General features: G+C 46.5%; 1 protein-coding gene across 1 annotated transcript; it reads left to right on the forward strand.

Annotated features, from left to right (window-relative positions):
* The first annotated feature begins 274 nt into the window (after positions 1-274).
* Positions 275-14,794, forward strand: LOC137311244 (E3 ubiquitin/ISG15 ligase TRIM25-like). The gene is made up of 4 exons (XM_067978563.1): positions 275-909; positions 5,017-5,112; positions 5,804-6,034; positions 14,068-14,794. Exons 1-4 carry the CDS (start codon positions 352-354, stop codon positions 14,092-14,094), a joined length of 912 nt encoding a protein of 303 aa, XP_067834664.1. The 5' UTR covers positions 275-351; the 3' UTR covers positions 14,095-14,794.
* The last annotated feature ends 10,303 nt before the right edge of the window (positions 14,795-25,097 follow it).

The following is a 25,097-nucleotide window of genomic DNA, read 5'->3' on the forward strand; positions in this document are numbered from 1 at the left end:
GAGCTCCTTCCCTTTCCTCTCTGGGGGATTTGTAAAGGTTATTGTTCCTCTTTATATCAGTTTTAAATCATTTGTTAAACTGTTTAGGGTCTGGTCTGAGCTGATCAGTTTTCGGTTTGTGTTTACTGAGCCCAGCTTGCTGTATTCTGGCTCCGGATTGTAATATTGCAATCTTGTTTTTCTGACTTTGGTTTCTGAGCAGCTATTGCAGGCCTGAAAGGGTTAATCTTCACCCAAAGTGAGTCATGAATCCACTTCCTGCACTGAGTGTTTGTAAGAATTTCACTTCCTGCTCTGGTTCCTCGCTCTCTCTCTCTCTTTTGTGTGAAAACTCTTTCAGGTGCTGCAGGAATGGAGCCTGGAGCTTTAGAGGATGAATTAACCTGTGCTGTGTGTCTCCAGGTGTACCAGGACCCGGTGATATTACCCTGTGTGCACAGTTTCTGTTTGAAATGTATTGAGGGAGTTTGGGCCCAGACAGCAGGCCCAGAAGGGTTTGAGTGCCCTCAGTGTCGCCGGAAATTCAACCCCAGGCCCAGTCTGGAGAGAAACTTCACGCTGTGTAATATCGTGGAGAAATACAATCGCTCACAGCCTCCTGCTGATTCAGGCCGTGTCATGTGTGAGTATTGTGATGGGAATCGAACTCCGGCTGTGAAGACGTGTCTGAAATGTGAAACTTCCTTTTGCTCCCTTCATTTAAAACCACATTTAATGAAAGAGGCCTTGAAAGATCACACCCTAATCGAGCCTACGGCTGATCTTACAGAGAGACAGTGCCTTGACCATAAGAAGGTCTTTGAAAACTACTGTAAAGATGATGCAGAGAGTGTGTGTGTTTCCTGCATAACAGGGAAACATAAATCCCACACACTGCTGAGCCTCGATCAGGCACAAGCTGCAATTAAGGTGAGTGACATAATTTCTGATATTAAATACAGTGAGGGAGAGTTTTCCTGTTGATGACGAACATTAATTAGAACTGATTGCAGACAGTGCTGATTTAGCCCAGAGTTTTCATGCTGCCCTGGGTCTGTGCTAGTGAGTATAGGAACAGGAGAATGGACCAGATGAATGCGTGGCTGCAGGGATGGTGTAGGAGGGAGGGATTTAGATTCCTGGGACAATGGGACCGGTTCTGGGGAAGGTGGGACCTGTACAAGCGGGACGAGTTACACCCGAGCAGGACCGGGACCGATGTCCTTGCGGGGGTGTTTGCTAGTGCTGTTGGGGAAGGTTTAAACTAGAATGGCAGGGGGATGGGAACCTGAGCAGGGAGACAGAGGAGGGGGAAACAAGCATAGAAACAAAAGACAGAAAGGGAAGAAGCAATAGTGGAAGGCAGAGTAAACAAGGGCGAGAAACAAATAGGGCCATAGTGCAAAATAAAACTAAGATGACTAGCAATCTTAAAAAGACAAGTCTAAAGGCATTGTGTCCAAATGCGCGGAGCATTCGCAATAAGTTAGTTGAATTAACAGCGCAGATAAATATTAACGGTTATGATATAGTTGCGATTACAGAGACATGGCTGCAGGGTGACCAAGGATGGGAACTGAACATCCAGGGGTATTCAATATTTAGGAAGGACAGGCAAAAAGGGAAAGGAGGTTGGGTAGCATTGCTAGTAAAGGAGGAAATCAATGCAATAGTGAGGAAGGATATTGGCTCGGAAAATCACGATGTGGAATCTGTATGGGTGGAGCTAAGAAACACCAAGGGGCAGAAAACGTTGGTGGGGGTTGTCTATAGGCCCCCAAACAATAGTGAAGATGTAGGGGATGGCATTAAACAGGAAGTTAGAGATGCATGCAAGAAGGGTACAACTACAATCATGGGTGACATTAATTTACATATAGATTGGTCAAACCAAATTAGCAATAATACTGTGGGGGAGGAATTCCTGGAGTGTGTACATGATGGTTTTGTAGACCAATACGTTGAGGAACCAACTTGAGAGCAGGCGATCCTAGACTGGGTATTGTGCAATGAGAAAGGATTAATTAACAATCTTGTTGTGCGGGGTCCCTTAGGGAAGAGCGACCATAACATGATAGAATTCCTCATTAAGATGGAGAGTGAAGTAGTTGAATCTGAAACTAGGGTCCTGAATCTAAATAAAGGAAATTACGAAAGTATGAGTTGCGAGTTGGCTATGACAGATTGGGGAACTTTACTAAAAGGGACGACGGTGGATAGACAATGGCGAATATTTAAAGAACATGTGCAGGAATTACAACAATTATTCATTCCTGTCTGGCGCAAAAATAAAACAGGAAAGGTGGCTCAACCGTGGCTTACAAAAGAAATTCGGGATAGTATTAAATCCAAAGAGGAGGCATATAAAATTGCCAGAAAAAGCGGCAAGCCTAAGGATTGGTAGCAGTTCAGAATTCAGTAAAGGAGGACAAAGAGATTGATTAAGAGGGGAAAAATAGAGTATGAGAGTAAACTAGCAGGGAACATAAAAACTGACTGTAAAAGCTTCTATAAATATGTCAAGAGAAAAAGATTGGTGAAGACAAATGTAGGTCCCTTACAGTCAGAAATGGGAGAAATTATAATGGGGAACAAAGAAATGGCAGAACAATTAAACATATACTTTGGTTCTGTCTTCACAAAGGAGGACACAAATGTTAGGGAACCAAGGATCGAGTGAGGGAGGAACTGAAGGAAATCAGTATTAGTAAAAAAAATAGTGCTCGGGAAATTAATGGGGCTAAAGGCTGACAAATCCCCAGGGCCTGATAATCTACATCCCAGAGTACTAAAGGAAATGGCCCTGGAAATAGTGGATGCATTGGTGATCATCTTCCAAAATTCTATAGATTCTGGAATAGTTCCTACAGATTGGAAGGTGGCAAATGTAACCCCACTATTTAAAAAAAAAGGAGGCAGAGAAAAAACAGAGAATTACAGACCAGTTAGCCTAACATCAGTAATGGGGAAAATGCTAGTCTATTATAAAAGATGTGATAACAGAACACTTGGAGGGCATTAATGGGATTGGACAAAGTCAGCATGGGTTATGAAAGGGAAATCATGCTTAACAAATTACTGGAGTTTTTTGAGGATGTAACTAGTAGAATAGATAGGGGAGAACCAGTGAATGTGATGTATTTTGATTTTCAGAAGGCTTTTCATAAGGTCCCACACAAGAGGTTAGTGTGCAAAATTAAAGCACATGGGATTGGGGGGAATATACTGGCATGGATTGAGAATTGATTGACAGAGAGTAGGAGTAAACGGGTCTTTTTCCAGGTGGCAGGCAGTGACTAGTGGGGTACCACAGGGTTCAGTGCTTGGACCCCAGCTATTCACAATATATATCAATGATTTGGATGAGGGAACGAAATGTAACATTTCCAAGTTTGCAGACAACACAAAGCTGGGGTGGAATGTGAGCAGTGAGGAGGATGCAACGAGGCTCCAATGTGATTTAGACAAGTTGGGTGAGTGGGCAAGAACATGGCAGATGCAGTATAACATGGATAAATGTGAAGTTATCCACTTTTGTTGTAAAAACAGAAAGGCAGATTATTATCTGAATGGTGACAGATTGGGAAAGGGGGAGGTGCAACGAGACCTACACCCAGGTCTTGTTGCACCTCCCCTTTTCCCAATCTATCACCATTGTACACCAGTCGCTGAAAGCGAGCATTCAGGTGCAACAAGCAGTTAGGAAGGCAAATGGTATGTTGGCCTTCATTGCAAGAGGATTTGCGTACAGGAGCAGGGATGTCTTACTGCAGTTATACAGGGCCTTGGTGAGACCACATCTGGAGTATTATGTGCAGTTTTGGTCTCCTTATCTGAGGAAAGATGTCCTTGCCATGGAGGGAGTGCAACAAAGATTTAGCAGACTGATTCCTGGGATGACGTATGAGGAGAGATGGGGTCGACTAGGCCTATATTCACTAGAGTTTAGAAGAATGAGAAGTGATCTCATTGAAACATATAAAATTCTAACAGGAATAGACAGACTACATGCAGGGAGGATGTTCCCGATGGCTGGGGAGTCCAGAACCAGGGGTCACAGACTCAGGATACGGGGTATGCCATTTAGAACCGAGATGAGGAGAAATTTTTTCACTCAGAGGGTGGTGAGCCTGTGGAATTCTCTACCACAGAAGGCAGTGGAGGCCAAGTCATTAGATATATTCAAGAAGGAGATAGATATATTTCTTAATGTTCAAGGGGTCATGGGAAATGGGGAAAAAGCAGGAATAGGGGACTGAGTTAGACGATCAGCCATGATCATTTTGAATGGCCGAATGGCCGACTCTTGCTCCTATTTTCTATGTTTCTAGGTTTACTGCTATTTGTTTTTTTTGTCAGTCAGATGCTCCCTCCCCTTTCTCTTACAGTCTGTCTGAGAGAACAGGGTGGGCACTGGGAGGGGTGTGAGAGTGGCCCAGGGTGACTGCCCCTCACCCACACTCAGCCCCTCCTGGTGAGGGCATTGTGGAGCTCAGTAATTCACTGTGTGGGCACCTGTGAGAACTGGCACTCTGTGGCATAGGGCTGGAGAGCAGAGCATGTTGGAGCCCTGTGTAACACTGGGGTATTCTGACATCTGACCATCAGGGAGAGGACCATCACCGGTGGGGGGAGTGAGGGACACCCACGGGGAGTGACTCAGGGGCTGGGGGGAGAAACTGTTTCTCACAACAAGAGGGAATTGGTGTTTGAGAAATGCTGGTGTGACTGAGTCTGTCTCCCTTTCCCCTCGGCTGATTCCTGGAAATGGAGGAGCTGAGTCCGTGTGAAAATGCAGCACACGGTGTGTCAGTGTGAAAAGAAGCCGGTGTGTGTGGTCACTCAGTTTATACAGGGCAGGGAGCGCCTCTTTACTGAGAGCCACAGAAGGGAATATTTCTGCTCAGGGCCCAGACACTGAGAATCCCCCAAACCACTTTCTATCCACACCCAGTGGGGTCACTCCTGGAACGGAATCATTTCCCCTTTAAATCCCAGTTTGAATCCCTTTTGAAAACTTTCCAATTGCCTTTACAGGAAGAATTGGAGAGAGAAATCGAGAGGCTTCGGGGAATCCAGCAGAATTGTTCCAGCAAACAGCGAGACTTGGAGAGATCAGAAGCTGAAATAAAGGTAGGGAAAAATGGGACTGGATTTACTCTGGAATCTGCAGCCAATTCAGGACAAACTCTGGGAAATTCCTCCCCAGCTCCCTTTTAAAGGGTGGGAGTGACTCCAAACCCCCCACATGTTCAGGGAGTCTGTTCCAGATATCGAGGACTCTGGTGTCCAACCTAACTCTGTGCCTATGGATTTTATACACAGACCCTCTGGTCCTACCATCCCGATCCATCTCAATACCTCACCCAACCAGTGAGTCCAATAATTCCTCGATCGTTTTAAAAACATCAATCCTGTCCCTCCCGGCCTGCTTTTCTCTAAATCGCCCTCCCTCTTGGAGCCAATCCTCAGAATTAAATCCATCGGACTACGTGTCATTCTGGCCACCGTCCTCTCCAGTCTTGATCTCCTTCACCAGGTGTGGGCACCAAAACTGGACCCATCACTCCAGGTGTGGATGGACCAGGTGGCAGTGCCATACACAGTCCAAATACAGTGCTCTTTCTTTTAAACTCAAGGCTCAAGGCAACACTCATTAAACTCTGTTTTCTCTCCTAGTAGACACCCCCCACTGCTCGTCTATCTTTAACGGGTGATCGAGTAGTGATCGAAACAAACTGTCCCGTCCCTGGAAAGTGTCGTGTGCTCAGGGTAAGAGCTGTGTGGAAGGGCCGTTTGTAATGAGAGTTGGTTTGGGTTTCAGACACGAATCAATGAGCTGAAAGGAAAGCTATCGAAGAGCTACTCTGACTGGAGGAGACAGCTGGAAGAAGATGAAGAATACGCACTGAAACTGATCGATGAGGAGGGGCTCCGAGCTCTCTCTCAGATTAGAAGCTGTTCTGAAGCATTAAACAAGAGGATGGAACAGATGACATTAATAGATGGAGAATACCAGAGTCTGCTACAGAGGGACCCTCTCTCCTTTATTCAGGTACATCTTCAATATAAACAGGGCCATGTCTGGGGAATGGGGCGTTTCTGTGAGGCTGGTGTGGGGCTGAATTGTTTGAAGATTGTTGGTGGGGCCCAGCAATGGTGCTGCCCCCTCAGCCCTGCCCCAGGAGTGTTGGTGCTGCCCCCTCAGCCCTGCCCCAGGAGTGTTGGTGCTGCCCCCTCAGCCCTGCCCCAGGAGTGTTGGTGCTGCCCCCTCAGCCCTGCCCCAGGAGTGTTGGTGCTGCCCCCTCAGCCCTGCCCCAGGAGTGTTGGTGCTGCCCCCTCAGCCCTGCCCCAGGAGTGTTGGTGCTGCCCCCTCAGCCCTGCCCCAGGAGTGTTGGTGCTGCCCCCTCAGCCCTGCCCCAGGAGTGTTGGTGCTGCCCCCTCAGCCCTGCCCCAGGAGTGTTGGTGCTGCCCCCTCAGCCCTGCCCCAGGAGTGTTGGTGCTGCCCCCTCAGCCCTGCCCCAGGAGTGTTGGTGCTGCCCCCTCAGCCCTGCCCCAGGAGTGTTGGTGCTGCCCCCTCAGCCCTGCCCCAGGAGTGTTGGTGCTGCCCCCTCAGCCCTGCCCCAGGAGTGTTGGTGCTGCCCCCTCAGCCCTGCCCCAGGAGTGTTGGTGCTGCCCCCTCAGCCCTGCCCCAGGAGTGTTGGTGCTGCCCCCTCAGCCCTGCCCCAGGAGTGTTGGTGCTGCCCCCTCAGCCCTGCCCCAGGAGTGTTGGTGCTGCCCCAGGATGGAGTGCAGTGAAATGTTGGATTATTCCCCATTCCTGTGACTGGCCCCACCTACTGTTATACACTGAACTCTTTACTCTCAATCCCAAATTCACGGTTTGGTTTCATTGGGTGTTGATTTGTTTGTTGTATGAACAATCGAATAGTGATAATGGGGGAGTTCAATTCTCCGAATATAGACTGGGGAAAAAACAGAGTAAAGGGCAAAGAGGGGGAGGAATTCCTCAAATGTGTTCAGGAAAACTTTCTTCAATATGTTTCCAGCCCAATGAGGAAGGAAGCAGCGCTGGATCTAGTTCTGGGGAATGAAGTGGGGAAGTGGAGCACATTTCAGTGGGGGAGCATTTGGGAAACAGTGATCACAATATCATTAGGTTTAGAAAAGTAATGGAAAAGGACAAGAAACAATCAAATGTAAAAATACTCAACTGGAGAAGGGCTAATTTCAGCAAGTTGTTGAAAAGGGATCTGGCCCAGGTGAATTGGAAACAAAAACTGGCAGGTAAAATAGTAAATGAGCAATGGGAGGCCTTCAAAGAGGAGATAGTTCGGGTACAGACTAGACACATTCCTGTGAGGGGAAAAGGAAGGGCATCCAGAGCTAGAGCTCCCTGGATGATTGAAGAAATAGAGATTAAAATGAAACAGAAAAAGGAGGCTTATGATAAATGTCAGGTTCTAAATAGACAGTAATCACAGTAGAGAATCAAACAGAATACAGAAAGTGCAGAGGAGAACTGAAAAAGGAAATGAAAGGGGCAAAGATAATGTATGAGAAAAGATTAGCGGGTAACATAAAGTCTTTTAGAAACTTACAAAGTGTAAAAAGGTAGTTAAAGGAAAGGTGGGGCCGATGAAGGACCATAAAACTCCACAGGAAAAGTGATCCAACCGTGGCTATCCTGAGAAGTTAAGGATGGTATTCGATTAGAAGAAGAGGCTTACAATGTTACCAAAAAGAGCAGTAAGCCTGAGGATTTGGAGGGTTTTAGAAATCAGTCAGGGATGACCAAGAAATTGATAAAGAGGGAGAAAATTGAATATGACAGTAAACTAGCAAGAAATATAAAAACAGATTGTAAGAGCTTCTACAGGTATGTAACAAGGAAGAGATTAGTTAAAGTAAACATGGGTCACTTAGAGGCAGAGACAGGAGAAATTATAATGGGGATTAAGGAAATGGCAGAGATGTTAAACAAATATTTTGTATCTGTCCTCACCGTTGAAGAGACAAAAACATACCGGAAATAGTGGGGAACCAAGGGGCAAATGAGAGTGAGGAACATAAAGTAATTATGATTCGTAAAGAAAAAGTACTGGAGAAATTAATGGGACTAAAAGCTGACAAATCCCCTGGACCTGATGGTCTACATCGTGGGTTTTTTGGCTGCAGAGATAGTGGATGCATTGGTTTTGATCTTCCAGAATTCCCTCAATTCTAGAACAGTACCTGTTGATTGGAAGGTAGCAAATGTAAACCCGTATTCAAGATAGAAGAGAGAGAGAAAACAGGGACCTATAAGCCAGTTAGCCTGACATCAGTGGTGGAGAAAATCCTAGAACCTATTATTAAGGACGTAGTAACAGGGCACTTAGAAAATCGTAATATGATTAGGCAGAGTCAGCACGGTTTTATGAAAGGGAAATTGTGTTTGACAAATCTACTAGAGCTTTTTATGGGTGTAACTAGCAGGGTAGATGAAGGGGAACTGGTGGATGTAGTATATTTGGATTTTCAAAAGGCATTCGATAAGGTGCCACAGAAGATTAGGGCCCATGTGATTGGGGGTAATATATTAGCATGGATTGAAGATTGCTTAATGGACAGAAAACAGAGAGTAGGAATAAACGGGTCATTTTCGGGTTGACAGGTTATTACTAGTGGGGTGCCACAAGGATCAGTGCCTGGGCCTCAGCTGTTTACAATCTATATCAATGATTAGATTAGTGGACCGAGTGTAATGTATACAAGTTTGCTGACAATACAAAGATAGGTGGGAAAGTAAGCTGTGAGGAGGATGCAAAGAGGCTGCAAATGGATATAGACAGGTTAAGTGAATGGGCGAGACGGTGGCAGGTGGAGTATAATGTGCAGAAATGTGAAATTATCCACTTTGGCAGGAAGAATAGAAAAGCAGAATATTTTTTAAAAGGTGAGAGACTAAAAAATGTTGGCAGTCAGAGGGATTTGGGTGTCCTTGTACAAGAATCACAGAAAGTTAACATGCAGGTACAGCAAGCAATTAGGAAGGCAAATGGTATGTTAGCTTTTATTGCAAGCGGGTTGGAGTATAACAGTAAGGAAGTCTTGCTGCAATTATACAGGGCTCTGGTGAGACCACACCTGGAGTCCTGTGTACAGTTTTGGTCTCCTTATCAAAGGAATGATATACTTGCCTTAGAGGGGGTTCAATGAAGGTTCATTGGATTGATTCCTGGGATGAGAGGGTTGTCCTATGAGGGGAGATTGAGTAGAATGAGCTTATATTCTCTGGAGTTTAGAAGAATGAGAAGTGATCTCATTGAAACATATAAGATTCTGAGAGGGCTCGACAGGGTAGATGCTGAGAGGCTGTTTCCCCTGGCTAGAGAGTCTAGAACTAGGGGGCATAGTCTCAAGATAAGGAGAAATTAGCCTATTTAGGACCAAGATGAGGAGAAATTTCTTCACTTCGAGGGTTGTGAACCTTTGGAATTCTCTACCCAGAGGGCTGTGGATGCTCAGTCGTTGAGTATATTCAAGACTGAGATTGACAGATTTTTGGAAACTAACGGAATGAAGGGATATGGGGATCGTGCGCGTGCGGGAAGTGGAGTTGAGGTCGAAGATCAGCCATGATCTGATTGAATGGTGGAGCAGGCTCGAGGGGCCGAATGGCCGACTCCTGCTCCTTTTCTTATGTTCTTCAAAAGAAACTCTTCTCGTGGAGGCAAAGGGCATGACTGAGGTACGAAATGAATACTTTGCATCGGTCTTCACTAAAGAAGAGGATGCTGCCAATCTTCCAGTAAAGGAGGAGGGGTAGAGAAACTGGAGAGGATTAAAATAGATAAAGAGGAAGTACTAAAAGGGTTGACAGCTCTCAAAGTAGAAAAGTCACCCGGTCCGGGTGGGATGCATCCTCGGTTGCTGAGGGAAGTAAGGATGGAAATAGTGGAGGCTTTGTCCACAATATTTCAATCCTCCTTGGATATGGGAATGTTGCCAGAGGACTGGAGGATTGCAAATGTTACACCTCTGTTCAAAAAAGGGGAGAGGGATAAACCCGGCAACTACAGGCCAGTCAGCCTAACGTCGATGGTGGGGAAATTTCTAGAGACAATAATCCGAGACAAAATTAATTGTCACTTGGAAGAAAATGGGATAATAAACAACAGACAACACAGATTTATTAAAGGCAAATCGTATCTGACTAACTTGATTGACTTCTTTGATGAAAACTTGTGAGCAAAATTGAAGCCCATGGGATTAAAGGGACAGTGGCAGTGTGGACACGAAATATGCTCAGAGACAGAAAGCAGAGAGTAGTGGTGAACGGTTGTTTTTCAGACTGGAGGGAAGTTTACAGTGGTGTTCCCCAGGGGTCAGTATTAGGACCACTGATCTTTTTGATATATATTAATGACCTGAACTTGGGTATCCAGGGCATAATTTCAAAGTTTGCAGATGACACAAAACTCGGAAATGTAGTAAACGATGTGAAGGATAGTAACAGACTTCAGGAGGACAGAGACAGACTGGTGAAATGGGCAGAAACATGGCAGATGCAATTTAATGCAAAGAAGTGTGAAGTGATGTATTTTGGTGGGAAGAATGAGGAGAGGCAAAATAAACTAAATGGTACAATTTTAAAGAGGGTGCAGGAACAGAGAGACCTGGGGGTGTACGTACACAAATCTTTGAAGGTGGCAGGACAAGGTGAGGAGGCTGTTAAAAAAGCACACGGGATCCTTGGCTTTATAAACAGAGGCATAGATTACAAAAGCAAGGAAGTTATGCTAAACCTTTATAAATGACTGGTTAGGCCCCAGCTGGAGTATTGTGTCCAATTCTGGGCACTGAACTTTAGGAAGGATGTCAAGGCCTGAGAGAGGATGCAGAAGTGATTTACGAGAATGGGACCAGGGATGAGGTACTTCAATTATGTGGAGAGACTGGAGAAGCTGGGGTTGTTCTCCTTCGAGCAGAGAAGGTTAATGGGAGATTTAATAGAGGTGTTCAAAATCATGAAGGGTTTTGATAGAGTAAATGAGGAGAAACTGTTTCCATTGGCAGAAGGTTGGCCTTTACTTCTAGGGGGATGGAGTATAAAAGCAGGGGAGTCATGCTACAACTGTACAGGGTGCTGGTGAGACCACACCTGGAGTACTGCGGACAGTTCTGGTGCCCTTATTTAAGGAAGGACATACTTGCATTGGAGGCAGTTCAGAGAAGGTTCACTAGGTTGATTCCGGGTATGGAAGGGTTGTCTTATGAGGAAAGATTGAACAGGTTGGGTCTATACTCATTGGAGTTTAGAAGAATGAGAGGAGATCTTATTGGAACACACAAGATTCTGAGGGGACTCGATAGGGTAGATGCTGAGGGGATGTTACCCCTCGTGGGGGAATCTAAAATGAGGGGGTATGGTCTCAGAATAAGGGGTCACCCGTTTAAGACGGAAATTAGGAGGAATTTCTTCTCCCAGAGGGTCGTGAGTATTTGGAATTCTTTAGTCCAAAAAGCTGTGGAGGCTGAGTCATTGAATACATTCAAGGCTGAGTTAGACACATTTTTGATCAGCAAGGGAGTCAAAGGATATGGGGAAAGGGCGGGAAAGTGGAGTTGAGGTAAAAATCAGATCAGTCATGATCTCATTAAATGGTGGAGCAGGCTCGAGGCGCCGAATGACCTACTCCTGCTCCTATCTCTTATGGTCTTATAAGGTTCTGTAACCATTAGACACAGATTTAAGATGGAAGAAGAATCAGAGGTGAGAAGAGGAGAATTTTTTGACACAGCGAGTTGTTCTGATCTGGAATGCGCTGCCTGAAAGGGCGGTGGAAGCAGATTCAATAATAACTTTCAAAATGGAATTGGATAAATACTTGGAGGGGTAAAATTTACAGGACTATGGGGAAAGAGCGGGGGAGTTGGACTAATTTGATAGCTCTACCAAAGAGCCAGCACAGACACGATGGGCTGAACGGCCTCCTTCGGTGCATTAATACTATGATTCTATGATTCAAAAATAATTGAGAGATCTGATGAGGGTTGTGCAGTTGATGTTGTGTATATGGACTTTCAGAAGACATATGATAAATCATAGAATCATCGAATCATAGAAAGGTTACAGCACGGAAGGAGGCCATTCAGCGCATCGAGTCCACACCGGCTCTATGCAAGAGCAATCCAGCTAGTCCCGTTCCCCCGCCCTTTCCCTGTAGCCCTGCAATTTTTTTCCTTTCAAGTAGTTATCCAGTTCCCTTTTGAAGACCATGATTGAATCTGCCTCCACCACCCCCTCGGGCCGTGCATTCCAGATCCTAACCACTTGCTGTGTAAAAAAGTTTTTCCTCATATCACCTTTGGTTCTTTTGCCAATCACCTTAAATCTAAGTCCTCTCATTCTTGACCCTTCCACCAATGGGAACAGTTTCTCTCGATTTACTCTGTCTAGACACTTCATGATTTTGAATACCTCGATCAAATCTCCTCGCAACCATCTCTGTTCCAAGGAGAACAACCCCAGCTTCTCCAGTCTATCCATGTAACTAAAGTCCTTCATCTCTGGAATCGTTCAAGAAAATCTCCTCTGCACCCTCTCTAAGGCCTTCACATCTTTCCTAAAGTGCGGTGCCCAGAACTGGACACAATACTCCAGTTGTGGTCGTACCAGTGTTTCATAAAGTTTCATCATGACTTCCATACTTTTGCACTCTATGCTTCGCTTTATAAAGCCCAGGATCCCGTTTGCTTTTTTAACCGCTTTCTCATCTTGCCCTACCACCTTCAACGATTTGTACACATAAACCCCCAGATTTCTCTGTTCCCGTACCCCTATTGGAATTATGCCCTTTAGTTTGTATTGCCTCTCCTCGTTCTTCCTACCGAAATGTATCACTTTGCATTTTTTTGTGTCCCACATAATGGACTTGTTAGCAAAATTAAAGCCCATGGGATTAAAGGGACAGTGGCAGCGTGGATACATATTGGCTAAGGGACAGAAAGCAGAGAGTAGTGGTGAACGGTTGTTTTTCAGATTGGAGGGAAGTATACAGTGGTGTTCCCCAGGGGTCAGTATTAGGACCACTGATCTTTTTGATATATATTAATGACCTGGACTTGGGTATATGGAACATAATTTCAATGTTTGCGGCTGACACAAAGCTTGGAAATGTAGTAAATAGTGAGGAGGATAGTAACAGACTTCAGGAGGACATGGACAGACTGGTGAAATGGGCGGACACATGGCAGATGCAATTTAATGCAGAGAAGTGTGAAGTGATGCATTTTGGAAGGAAAAATGAGGAGAGGCAATATAAACTAAATGGTACAATTTTAAAGGGGGTGCAGGAACAGAGAGATCTGGGGAATCATCCACAGAAATCTTTGAAGGTGATCAGGACAATTTGATCAAGCTGTTAAAAAAGAATACGAGATCCTGAGCTTTATAAACAGGCTTGGAGTACAAAAGCAAGGAAGTTATTCAAAACCTTTATAAATCACTGGTTAGGCCTCAGCTGGAGTATTGTGTCCAGGTCTGGGCACCGCACTTTAGGAAGCATGTGAAGGCCTTATAGAGGGTGCAGAGGAGATTTACTAGAATGGGACCAGGGATGAGGTACTTCAATTATGTGGAGAGACTGGAGAAGCTGGGATTGTTCTCCTTAGAGCAGAGAAGGTCAAGGGAGATTTAATCGAGGTGTTCAAGTCATGAAGGGTTTTTATAGAGTAAATAAGGAGAAACTGTTTCCACTGGCAGGGAGGCCAGTAACCAGAGAACACAGATTTAAGGTAATTGGTAGAAGAACCAGAGGCGGCGTGAGGAGAATTGTTTTTACGGAATGAGTTGTTCTGATCTGGAATGCGCTGCCTGAAAGGGCGGTGGAAGCAGATTCAATAATAACTTTCAAAACGGAATTGGATAAATACTTGAAGGGGAAAAATTTACAGGGCTATGGGGAAAGAGAAGGGGAAATGGACTAATTGGACAGCTCTTTCAAAGAGCCGGCACAGGCACGATGGGCCGAATGGCCTCCTCCTGTGCTGTGTGATTCCATGATTCTATTGACTGATTTGATCTCCTCTCTTTATTCACAGAACTCGAAGCAGCTCCTTTCCAGGTAAGTTCCTCTCAGTCATACAGTACCTGCTGCTGATAGGGAACCTTCACCTGTATCTGGGAGAAGAGTGAAAGTAGAATCACCGCTTGGAAACCTCCCCAGATCAGGGGCTTTCAAATGGGGCGAATATTGAGTGATGTTTAACTGTGGTTTGAGGGGTTCTTGGCTCAGGCAGCCTGTGGGAAATGGGAGTGAGATGGGCTGTTCCATCGGTGTGTAGAGCTTCTCAGGAACCTGTTAGACAGGAATTGAGAGTGAGAGAAACCTGCAGTGACCTGTATCTAACCGAGGCTTCCTAAAGGCTCCATGTGTGTCAGTGACAGCTTTATTCCATTGGGTCAGTAAGTGCTGTGTGATTGGCTTGTTCTATCAACCAGCCCATGGAGAAATGAGGAGAGGGGCAGGTCCCAGTGTCAGAGTGACAGTAAAATGTCTTGTGATTGGCTCATTCTATCCACTAACAGAGAAATGAGTGTGTGCTGAAATGTCCCAGTAATGTCAGTGTGACTGGACACTCTGTGAGGGAATCCCACCGATCCCAGGTCCCTGGGAGGCTGTTCCTTCTCCTCTCCTCACTTCACATGATCGTAGTGAGTGTGTTCCTGCAGAGAGGGGGGAGCACAGACTGGAGACCCTCGGGATAATAATAATTAATAATGGAAAGGTAAGGGCTCCAGTACAGAGAAACTGGACTGAACACAGACGGCTTTGAAAATCACAAACTGAGCTGAAATGACAGCAAACCAGGATCCCACTGCTCGTGTGGAGATCAGTGTGAATGCGGGGAGACTGCAAATCCCGGGATTCTGCCATTCTCAGGATGGGTTGCTGTGGGGTGTCAGTACGAGCATTAGAAGGGGTGCAGGTTTTTTTTTATTCGTTCACGGGATGTGGGTGTCGCTGGCAAGGCCGGCATTTATTGCCCATCCCTAATTGCCCTCGAGAAGGTGGTGGTGAGCCGCCTTCTTGAACCGCTGCAGTCCGTGTGGTGACGGTTCTCCCACAGTGCTGTTAGGAAGGGAGTTCCAGGATTTTGACCCAGCGACAATGAAGGAACGGCGATATATTTCCAAGTCGGGATGGTGTGTCACTTGGAGGGGAACGTGCAGGTGGTGTTGTTCCCATGCGCCTGCTGCCCTTGTCCTTCTCGGTGGTAGAGGTCGCGGGTTTGGGAGGTGCTGTTGAAGAAGCCTTGTCGAGTTGCTGCAGTGCATCCTGCAGCCACAGTGCGCCGGTGGTGAAGGGAGTGAATGTTTAGGGTGGTGGATGGGGTGCCAATCAAGCGGGCTGCTTTACCTTGGATGGTGTCGAGCTTCTTGAGTGTTGTTGGAGCTGCACTCATCCAAGCAAGTGGAAAGTATTCCATCACACTCCTGACTTGTGCCTTGTAGATGGTGGAAAGGCTTTGGGGAGTCAGGAGGTGAGTCACTCGCTGCAGAATACCCAGCCTCTGACCTGCTCTCGTAGCCACAGTATTTATATGGCTGGTCCAGTTAAGTTTCTGGTCAATGGTGACCTCCAGGATGTTGATGGTGGTGGGTTCGGCGATGGTAATGCCGTTGAATGTCAAGCGGAGGTGGTTAGACTCTCTCTTGTTGGAGATGGTCATTGCCTGGCACTTATCTGGCACGAATGTTACTTGCCACTTATGAGCCCAAGCCTGGATGTTGTCCAGGTCTTGCTGCATGCGGGCTCGGACTGCTTCATTATTTGAGGGGTTGCGAATGGAACTGAACACTGTGCAGTCATCAGCGAACATCCCCATTTCTGACCTTATGGTGGAGGGAAGGTCATTGATGAAGCAGCTGAAGATGGTTGGGCCTGGGACACTGCCCTGAGGAACTCCTGCAGCAATGTCCTGGGGCTGAGATGATTGGCCTCCAACAACCACTACCATCTTCCTTTGTGCTAGGTATGACTCCAGCCACTGGAGAGTTTTCCCCCTGATTCCCATTGACTTCAATTTTACTAGGGCTCCTTGGTGCCACACTCGGTCAAATGCTGCTTTGATGTCAAGGGCAGTCACTCTCACCTCACCTCTGGAATTCAGCTCTTTTGTCCATGTTTGGACCAAGGCTGTAATGAGGTCTGGAGCCGAGTGGTCCTGGCGGAACCCAAACTGAGCATCGCTGAGCAGGTTATTGGTGAATAAGTGCCGCTTGATAGCACTGTCGACGACACCTTCCATCACTTTGCTGATGATTGAGAGTAGACTGATGGGGCGGTAATTGACCGGATTGGATTTGTCCTGTTTTTTGTAGACAGGACATACCTGGGCAATTTTCCACATTGTCGGGTAGATGCCAGTGTTGTGGCTGTACTGGAACAGCTTGGCTGGAGGCGCAGCTAGTTCTGGAGCACAAGACTTCAGCACTACAGCTGGGATGTTGTCGGTCTGCAAAGGGATATAGACAGTTTAAGTGAGTTGGCAAGAAGGTGGCAGATGGAGTATAATGTGGGGAAATGTGAGGTTATTCACTTTTTGGTACAAAGAATAGAAAAACAGAATATTTTTTTAAATGGTGAGAAACTATTAAATGTTGGTGTTCAGAGAGACTTAGGTGTCCTCGTACAAGAAACACAAAAAGTTAGCGTGCAGGTACAGCAAGCAATTAGGAAAGCAAATGGCATGTTGGCCTTTATTGCAAGGGGGTTGGAGTACAAGAGTAAGGAAGTCTTACTACAGTTGTGTAGGAATTTAGTGAGACCTCACCTGGAATACTGCGCACAGTTTTGGTCTCTTTATCTAAGGAAGGATATACTTGCCTTAGAGTCGGTGCAACGAAGATTCACAAGATTGATTCCTGGGATGAGAGGATTGTCCTATGAGGAGAGGTTGAGTAGAATGGGCCGATTCTCTCTGGAGTTTAGAAGAATGAGAGATGATCTCATTGAAATATATAAGATTATGAGGGGGCTTGTCAGGGTAGAAGCTGAGGGATTGTTTCCCCTGGCTGGAGAGTCTAGAACGAGGGAGCATAGTCTCAGGATAAGGGGTCGGCCATTTAAGATTGAGATGAGGAGGAATTTCTTCACACAGAGGGTTGTGAATCTTTGGAATTCTCTACCCCAGAGGGCTGTGGATGCTGAGTCATTGAACATATTCAAGGATGAGATGGATCGAGTTTTGGACTCTCGGGGAATCAAGGGTTATGGGGATCGGGCGGGAAAGTGGAGTTGAGGTCGAAGATCAGCCTTGATCTGATTGAATGGTGGAGCAGGCTCGAGGGGCTGTCTGGCCGACTCCTGTTCCTATTTCTTATGTCCTTATGGTCTTACAGACTGTCACACTACAGTCCTTCACACTACAGACATTAAGTACAAACATCACCCGACAGACTGTCACAGTACAGACTGTTAAAGTGCAGACTGTCACACCATATACCGTTGCATTATAGACTGTCACATAATAAAATGTCACATTACAGACTGTCACATTACAGACTGTCACACTGTAGATTGTGAAACTATGGATTGTCACACTACAGACTGTCACCCTACAGACAAACAGCAGTGAGTCTGCAGATATTTCCCTTTATGGTCTTTAGGATCGTGGGGCAAAATTCAGTGGAATACAATTAAACTTTAATATCACATCGGATTCCCTTCCCATCTTTGTTCTCGGTGTCCTCTCCCTGTCTGTCCCCACGCCCTCCCCTGAACACTCCCACCCCTCTGTCCAGACTCGGCTGTAATCACCTCCGCTCCCCCTGAACCCCTCCCCCTCTTTCCAGACTCCACTGTAATCCCCACCCCCTCCCCTGAACTCACCCACCCCCTCTGTCCAGACTCGGCTGTAATCATCTCCCCTCCCCCGAACCGCTCCCCCTGAACCCCTCACCCTTTGTCCAGCCACGACTGTAATCCCCTCCCCCACCCCTCCCCTGATCCCCTCCCCCCTGTGTCTACATTTGACTGCAATCGTTTTCTCATTTTCTAAATAAGATAATCTGTGTATTTATAATAATCCACAGATACATTGGGAGAGAGAATTGAGGCAAACTTCCATCTTCTTACAAACACAAATAATCTCATCGAAACGTTTGCTCCATTATTGCCCCTTATTATCCTGGACCATTATATTAATGTGTGTATTATATTAATATTGGGGGTATTGCCCCTTATTATCCTGGACCAGCCTTGTCCTGTATTATATTAATATTGGGGTTGAGATTGGGGTTGGGGTCATTGCCCCTTATTATCCTGGACCAGCCTTGTCCTGTATTATATTAATATTGGGGTTGAGATTGGGGTTGGGGTTATTGCCCCTTATTATCCTGGACCAGCCTTGTCCTGTATTATATTAATATTGGGGGTGAGATTGGGGTTGGGGTTATTGCCCCTTATTATCCTGGACCAGCCTTGTCCTGTATTATAACTTTACTCGCAGTGACCCTGGATACTGAACCCACGATTAGAATCTGATTTCTTTCCACATTTAACGAGAGGTGGAATCCTGAACTCTGCTCCCTGCAGTTCCACAAATCAATGTGGCCATTTTCCAATGACGGGGAGATTGGTCGGAAGGAGTTCCCGAGCTGTAAAACCCAAGGAGTAAAGTGAGAAAGTGTGGGAGCCGCTTTGATCTGAGGTTTCTATCGGGGAAAGGGGGCTGGTTTGGAATGCTGGAGCTCTCTGATCTCAGGCCCATCATTAGATTAGTGAGGGGGAGAAATCTTTCATTCAAAAATACCAGGAGAAATTAAACAGAAAACACATTCCGGCCTCTGAGACCAAACAGGGGACAGAAGGAGCAAAGATTGGGGCCATCGAGACCCAACTTATTACTGAGATTTAATATTTGGGGAAAGAGGATCAGGTTTTTATAATCCTGTGATATCGGAAAGGATTAGATATTGGAGGGGGGATTATATCAGTAATTTTGATAAGGAATAAAATTAATTGTGAAGAAGTGATGGATATTTATTGGGGGTGAAGAGGATTTAATTATTTTTCGAGGATTAATTTTCTGGGCCTGTGTCCCTTGTGTTGATGATCCACAGACAGTTTTAGATATCGTTTCCTGCCCAGCTCATTGCCCTTTTACACTGCAGTTATGCTGTGATGCTGATTAAATTTACCTTCTGTCGATGTAATGTAAAACTAGTGTGATTCTAATATTACAATCGAGCTGTACGATGTCTTTAACAGACAGGGGACGTTTGGAAACAATCTTTCACAGAATTTTCCCATAACATTCAGTGATTTTAAATCCAATCTTCTGACGTCATGAAGAAATATCAGATGAGAGATTAATATTTTGGAAAGCTTGTTTCTAAACATTGCCCGAGGATTAAACATATATCTGTGTAAAAGGGAAGGGCTTTTGATCAAGGTAACCTTGCCTCTTCACAAAGTGGAGTCAGTGCTGATTGTAAATCTTCCAAAACTCTCCTCTGATTTTGTGCTCAAGTTTCTGGAGTGGGATTTGAACCCATGACCTTCTGACCCAGAGGTGGAGAGAACGACCCACTGAACCACACTGACACCTCAGGGGATTTCCCCTCTGAATTGTCCTCTAATGTTGAGTGTGAATCTGTCACTGGCCATTCTCAGAGGGGTCAGGACCTTCACTGGTCAAAGGTTTCCCGTCCTCTTCTCTGAGCCTCTGACAGCGAGACTCCAGGATAAAAAGGTACTTTGTCTCTCAGGCCCCAAGTCCTGGGTTCATCGAATCATAGAGTGGGCCCAGGACTGGTGTGTGTAGTCTGAGCTCCCTCTTCATTAAACCTCCCCCAGTGTGTCCCCGGGGACAGAGATACTGAATCATAGAGCGGGTCCAGGACTGGTGTGTGTAGTCTGAGCTCCCTCTTCATTAAACCTCCCCCAGTGTGTCCACGGGGACAGAGATACTGAATCATAGAGCGGGTCCAGGACTGGTGTGTGTAGTCTGAGCTCCCCCTTCATTAAACCTCCCCCAGTGTGTCCCCGGGGACAGAGATACTGAATCATGGAGCGGGTCCAGGACTGGGGCTGAGGACACAGAGTGAGGGACCCAGGACCCTGGCCTTTTATTACACTCGACATGGAACGATATAATGGCTGAATTTAAAGTAAGGCGATGGTCCACATTCGATACAAACAGTTCCCAAAGCTGGGCTGTGTCTCCCGAGAGTGACTGTGAGATTCCCACTCATCATCTCCTCGATTAAAAGGCACATTGTTTTCATTAAATGGATAGTTTCTAGAAAATGGATTTTGATCCTCGAGGGATTCCTGGATTTTAATTTGTTTTTGTCACTTGCCGGAGATCGAGAGAACAGGGAGTGACCCTGTTAGTGTCGGGGAGGGCAGATTCTGGTCTGACAGTGTGAGTGTGAACAGGGAGTGACCCTGTTAGTGTCGGGGAGGGCAGATTCTGGTCTGACAGTGTGAGTGTGAACAGGGAGTGACCCTGTTAGTGTCGGGGAGGGCAGATTCTGGTCTGACAGTGTGAGTGTGAACAGGGAGTGACCCTGTTAGTGTCGGGGAGGGCAGATTCTGGTCTGACAGTGTGAGTGTGAACAGGGAGTGACCCTGTTAGTGTCGGGGAGGGCAGATTCTGGTCTGACAGTGTGAGTGTGAACAGGGAGTGACCCTGTTAGTGTCGGGGAGAGCAGATTCTGGTCTGACAGTGTGAGTGTGAACAGGGAGTGACCCTGTTAGTGTCGGGGAGGGCAGATTCTGGTCTGACAGTGTCAGTGTGAACAGGGAGTGACCCTGTTAGTGTCGGGGAGGGCAGATTCTGGTCTGACAGTGTGAGTGGGAACAGGAACACCAGGAATAACTATTCTGAAATACACTTTCCTCATTGCTGCAACCTTTGAATCCGATCGTTGCAGAAACCATTCTCCCCTCGACACACCAACCTCCCGACAGTTACTGTAATTCCTGGCCCAGAATTAGTGTCAATTCATCAATAAAGAATATTCGAGCTGGGTTTGTTTACATTACAGTTATTGGATTAAAAGAAGGCAGGAATTCACAGAGTAACACTGGGAGGGGCAGTAGTTCGGGGAGGAGTGGCGGTGGTTCGGGGAGGAGTGGCGGTGGTTGGGGGAGGAGTGGCGGTGGTTGGGGGAGGAGTGGCGGTGGTTCGGGGAGGAGTGGCGGTGGTTGGGGGAGGAGTGGCGGTGGTTGGGGGAGGAGTGGCGGTGGTTGGGGGAGGAGTGGCGGTGGTTGGGGGAGGAGTGGCGGTGGTTCGGGGAGGAGTGGCGGTGGTTCGGGGAGGAGTGGCGGTGGTTCGGGGAGGAGTGGCGGTGGTTCGGGGAGGAGTGGCGGTGGTTCGGGGAGGAGTGGCGGTGGTTCGGGGAGGAGTGGCGGTGGTTCGGGGAGGAGTGGCGGTGGTTCGGGGAGGAGTGGCGGTGGTTCGGGGAGGAGTGGCGGTGGTTCGGGGAGGAGTGGCAGTGGTTCGGGGAGGAGTGGCAGTAGTAACAGCGGTTCTAATGTAATGAGTGCAGCTAAAATCAACTAATAAGGACAGGTTTTAATTGTGAATGAAGAGCTGTGAATATAATTTCCTCCATTAATAATTCACCAGCTGGATACGATTGATGCCAATCACTCGCGCTCATTACTGGAGATTATTTGATGAGATTTTAATTGATTGGAATTGAAGCCCTAATTCTCGTATTAATCAGATTATTTTATCCTGACTCCACCAGACAACTGATCCAATGAATCTCCCCTCTGCTCACTGCAAAAAGTGCGATTAACATTTGTACATTATTCGAACTCTTACAGAGGACATGGTATAAGATTTCCAGCAGATCTCCCATGGCATCACTCGATACGTTGCTTTATAAACTCAGGAGTGTTGTACCAAGTGTTACAAATTTCACATCCACCTTAGACATTCCCCAGGGTTCTGGGTTCAAGGTTTATGGGTTCAGAGTTCAGGGCTTCACCAGGTCTGGTCACTCCCATTGGTGGTCCCGATTTCTTATGTTCAGGAGTGTGCCCATAGTATTATTGAGGACAGAATCATAGAATGATAGAATCATCCATCGGAGAAGGAGGCCATTCAGCCCATCGTGTCTGCGCCGGCTCTTTGAAAGAGCTATCCAATCAGTCCCACTCCCCCGCTCTTTCCCCATAACACTGCAAATTTCTCCTTTTCAAGTACTTATCCAATTCCCTTTTGAAAGTTACGATTGAATCTGCTTCCACCGCCCTTTCAGGCAGCGCATTCCAGATCATAACAACTCGCTGCGTAAAAAAATTCTCCTAATTTCTCCCCAAACCTTTTGCCAATTACCTTAAATCTGTGACCTCTGGTTACCGACCCTCCTGCCACTGGAAACAGTTTCTCCCTCTCTGCTCTATCAAAGCCACTCATCATTTTGAACACCTCTATTAAATCTCCCCTTAACCTTCTCTGCTCTTAGGAGAACAATCCCAGCTTCTCCAGTCTCTCCCCATAACTGAAGTCCCTCATCCCTGGTCCCATTCTGGTAAATCTCCTCTGCATTGTGTTTGAATCACATTCTACCCTCACCCTCAGTGAGAACCGTAATAATCAGCCCGGGTTTAACATTGGTGGTTGTGGTCAGTGAGTCTGGAGATCTGGAACTGGTTCCCGGACTTTGACTGATTTTACCCCACAAGATTCTACTGGAATATGAAGAATAATGTTGGGAACAGGAGAAATTACAAAGTGATGAACCTGCGGCCGGTATTAACTCGAGTGTGTGATTTATATTCACATATTTCAGCAGGAAATCTGAAACTCCCTCAGATCGGAGTTGATTCTCTTGGGCTTTGCCTCCTCCGCAGTTTTAACCCTTCGATGACAGCGGAATTTCCAGAAAATTCCAGAGATAAATCCAAGCTGCTGTCGGTGCCTGATTTTATTCAAAGGTTTTCTGAACATAGAAATATTACAAAACGGACGGACAGGAAAAGACCCTCTGGTCCATCCAGCCTGTCCCATATAGTCACGGTGCCCAATGCTTCACAATACAGACACTCCCCACCCACCCGGAATCCATGGGATCTCCTGGGAGAGACGAGAAAACAGATAAAAACCCAGGACAATTAGGGGAAAAATCTGGGAAATTCCTCTCCGACCCCCCTTGGTGATTGAAACTAGTCCAGGAGGTCACTCTGACCCTGATTAATGTCACCAGGTACCGACCTTTTGTACCAGGAGATCTCCGCCCCAGACAGAAACAGGTCCAGCTCTCGCTCGAAGGAATTCAGTGAATCGGTGTCCACCGCACGAGCCGGCAGCCTGTTCCAGAGGCCCACGATTCCCCGGGGAAAGAACCACCTCCTGACATCTAACCTCCACCTGGCCTCACATAACCTGTAGGCCTGACCCCTGGTCACCCCTGACCCATCACACTCAGCTAGAACCACAGTACGGGCAGCACATTTGGCCTCAGTGCCCTTGGGGAGGGGGAGGGACAGTGGTTGTTTTATAGAAAGTGTTTTTCACGGTGCAGAGGATTTGATCCACAAATTAACTCCCAACTGTGACCTTATTGGACCCTGAACACGAGGCAGCTCCTGGGCTCATTGGGTCTTCCAGCACCGCCCTGAATCTATAACTGAAGCGTCTGTTTATTCACAAACTCATCGCCTCCCCTCATTTCTCATTGATTGCTCCATTTTATTTGGAGCTGATTGGTTTTATTATTGACATCAATCAGGGAATGAACTTGTGGTGAGAGGGCGAATCTCATCAGTTGTACTTTGAAGATCAGGAGATAAGAACATAAGAAATAGGAGCAGGAGTCAGCCATTTGGCCCCTCGAGCCTGCTCCTCCAGTCAATCAGATCATGGCTGATCTTCAACCTCAACTCCACTTTCCCGCCTGATCCCCATATCCCTTGATTCCCCGAGAGTCCAAATATCCATTGATCTCAGCCTTGAATATACTCAATGACTCAGCATCCACAGCCCTCTGGGGTAGAGAATTCCAAAGATTCACAACCCTCTGAGTGAAGAAATTCCTCCTCATCTCAGTCTTAAATGGCCGACCCCTTCATCCTGCGACTATGCCCCCTAGTTCTAGACTCTTCAGCCAGGGGAAACAGCCTCTGAGCATCTACCCTGTCAAGCCCCTTCAGAATCTTATATGTTTCAATGAGATCACCTCTCATTCTCCTAAACCCCAGAGAGTTTAGGTCTATTCTACCCAATGGTGACAATCAGTGAAGTGGAGGCTGAGAACAGAATCTGGTCTCAATGGACTGGTGTCTGAATGATGCTCGATAACAAGCTCAGTCTCCAATCAATGAATCCCCACTTCAAACCAACAAAGAGAGAAAAGAAACACTTTGGGACATCCTGAGGTTGTGAAAAGAGCAATAAAAATGCAAGTTGTTCCTTTGTTGAAAGGGATGTCCTTGTTTGAGTCGAAGGCCCTTCCCCTGTCCCTGTCCCCTGATGTTCCAGCAGCTGTGACAGAGGTCTGGGAGTGAGTTACATGCCCACCCTCCCATCCAGTGAATGGTGGTCAGTGAGAGGGAGTGAAAGGGAAGATGAAGTGGTTGTAACAATGAAGGAGGAAGAAGGGAGAAGTTTACAAAGAAACATCGACAATGATAAACAGGTGACTGGAAACTTAACACACAGAAACACAAATACTTTCCCACAGACCCTCCCTGACCCATGGGCCCAGGGATAAGATTTATATTTTAACTGACTGCAGACAGAATAAAGAAACACATCTTTGAATTATTGATCTTTACGACCTATTTATTTCAATATGATTTAACCCTCACTGGACATCTTGTCACCAGAGGCAGTAAATATTTCACTTGTGACGTCTGTTGATGTGATTGTTTGCGCACAGCAAGATCCCACAACAGCAATGAGATAATGATCAGAAAATCTATTTTAGTGATGTTGGTTGAAGGATTAATATTGGCGAGGACACTGGGGAGAACTCTCCTGCTTCTCTTTGAATAGTTTACATCCACCTGAGAGGGCAGAGAGGGCTTCAGTTTAACATCTCACCCTTAAGACAGCACCCCCAACAGTGCAGCACTCCCTCGATACTGACCCTCCGACAGTGCAGC

Source organism: Heptranchias perlo, unplaced genomic scaffold (assembly GCF_035084215.1).
Source record: "Heptranchias perlo isolate sHepPer1 unplaced genomic scaffold, sHepPer1.hap1 HAP1_SCAFFOLD_317, whole genome shotgun sequence".
NCBI lineage: Eukaryota > Metazoa > Chordata > Chondrichthyes > Hexanchiformes > Hexanchidae > Heptranchias > Heptranchias perlo.

Coding starts and splice junctions, on each gene's coding strand:
- LOC137311244 (XM_067978563.1), top strand. CDS start 352: ATGGAGCCTGGAGCTTTAGAGGATGAATTAACCTGTGCTGTGTGTCTC. Junction 910..5,016: donor AGGCACAAGCTGCAATTAAG/GTGAGTGACATA, acceptor TTGCCTTTACAG/GAAGAATTGGAGAGAGAAAT. Junction 6,035..14,067: donor ACCCTCTCTCCTTTATTCAG/GTACATCTTCAA, acceptor CTTTATTCACAG/AACTCGAAGCAGCTCCTTTC.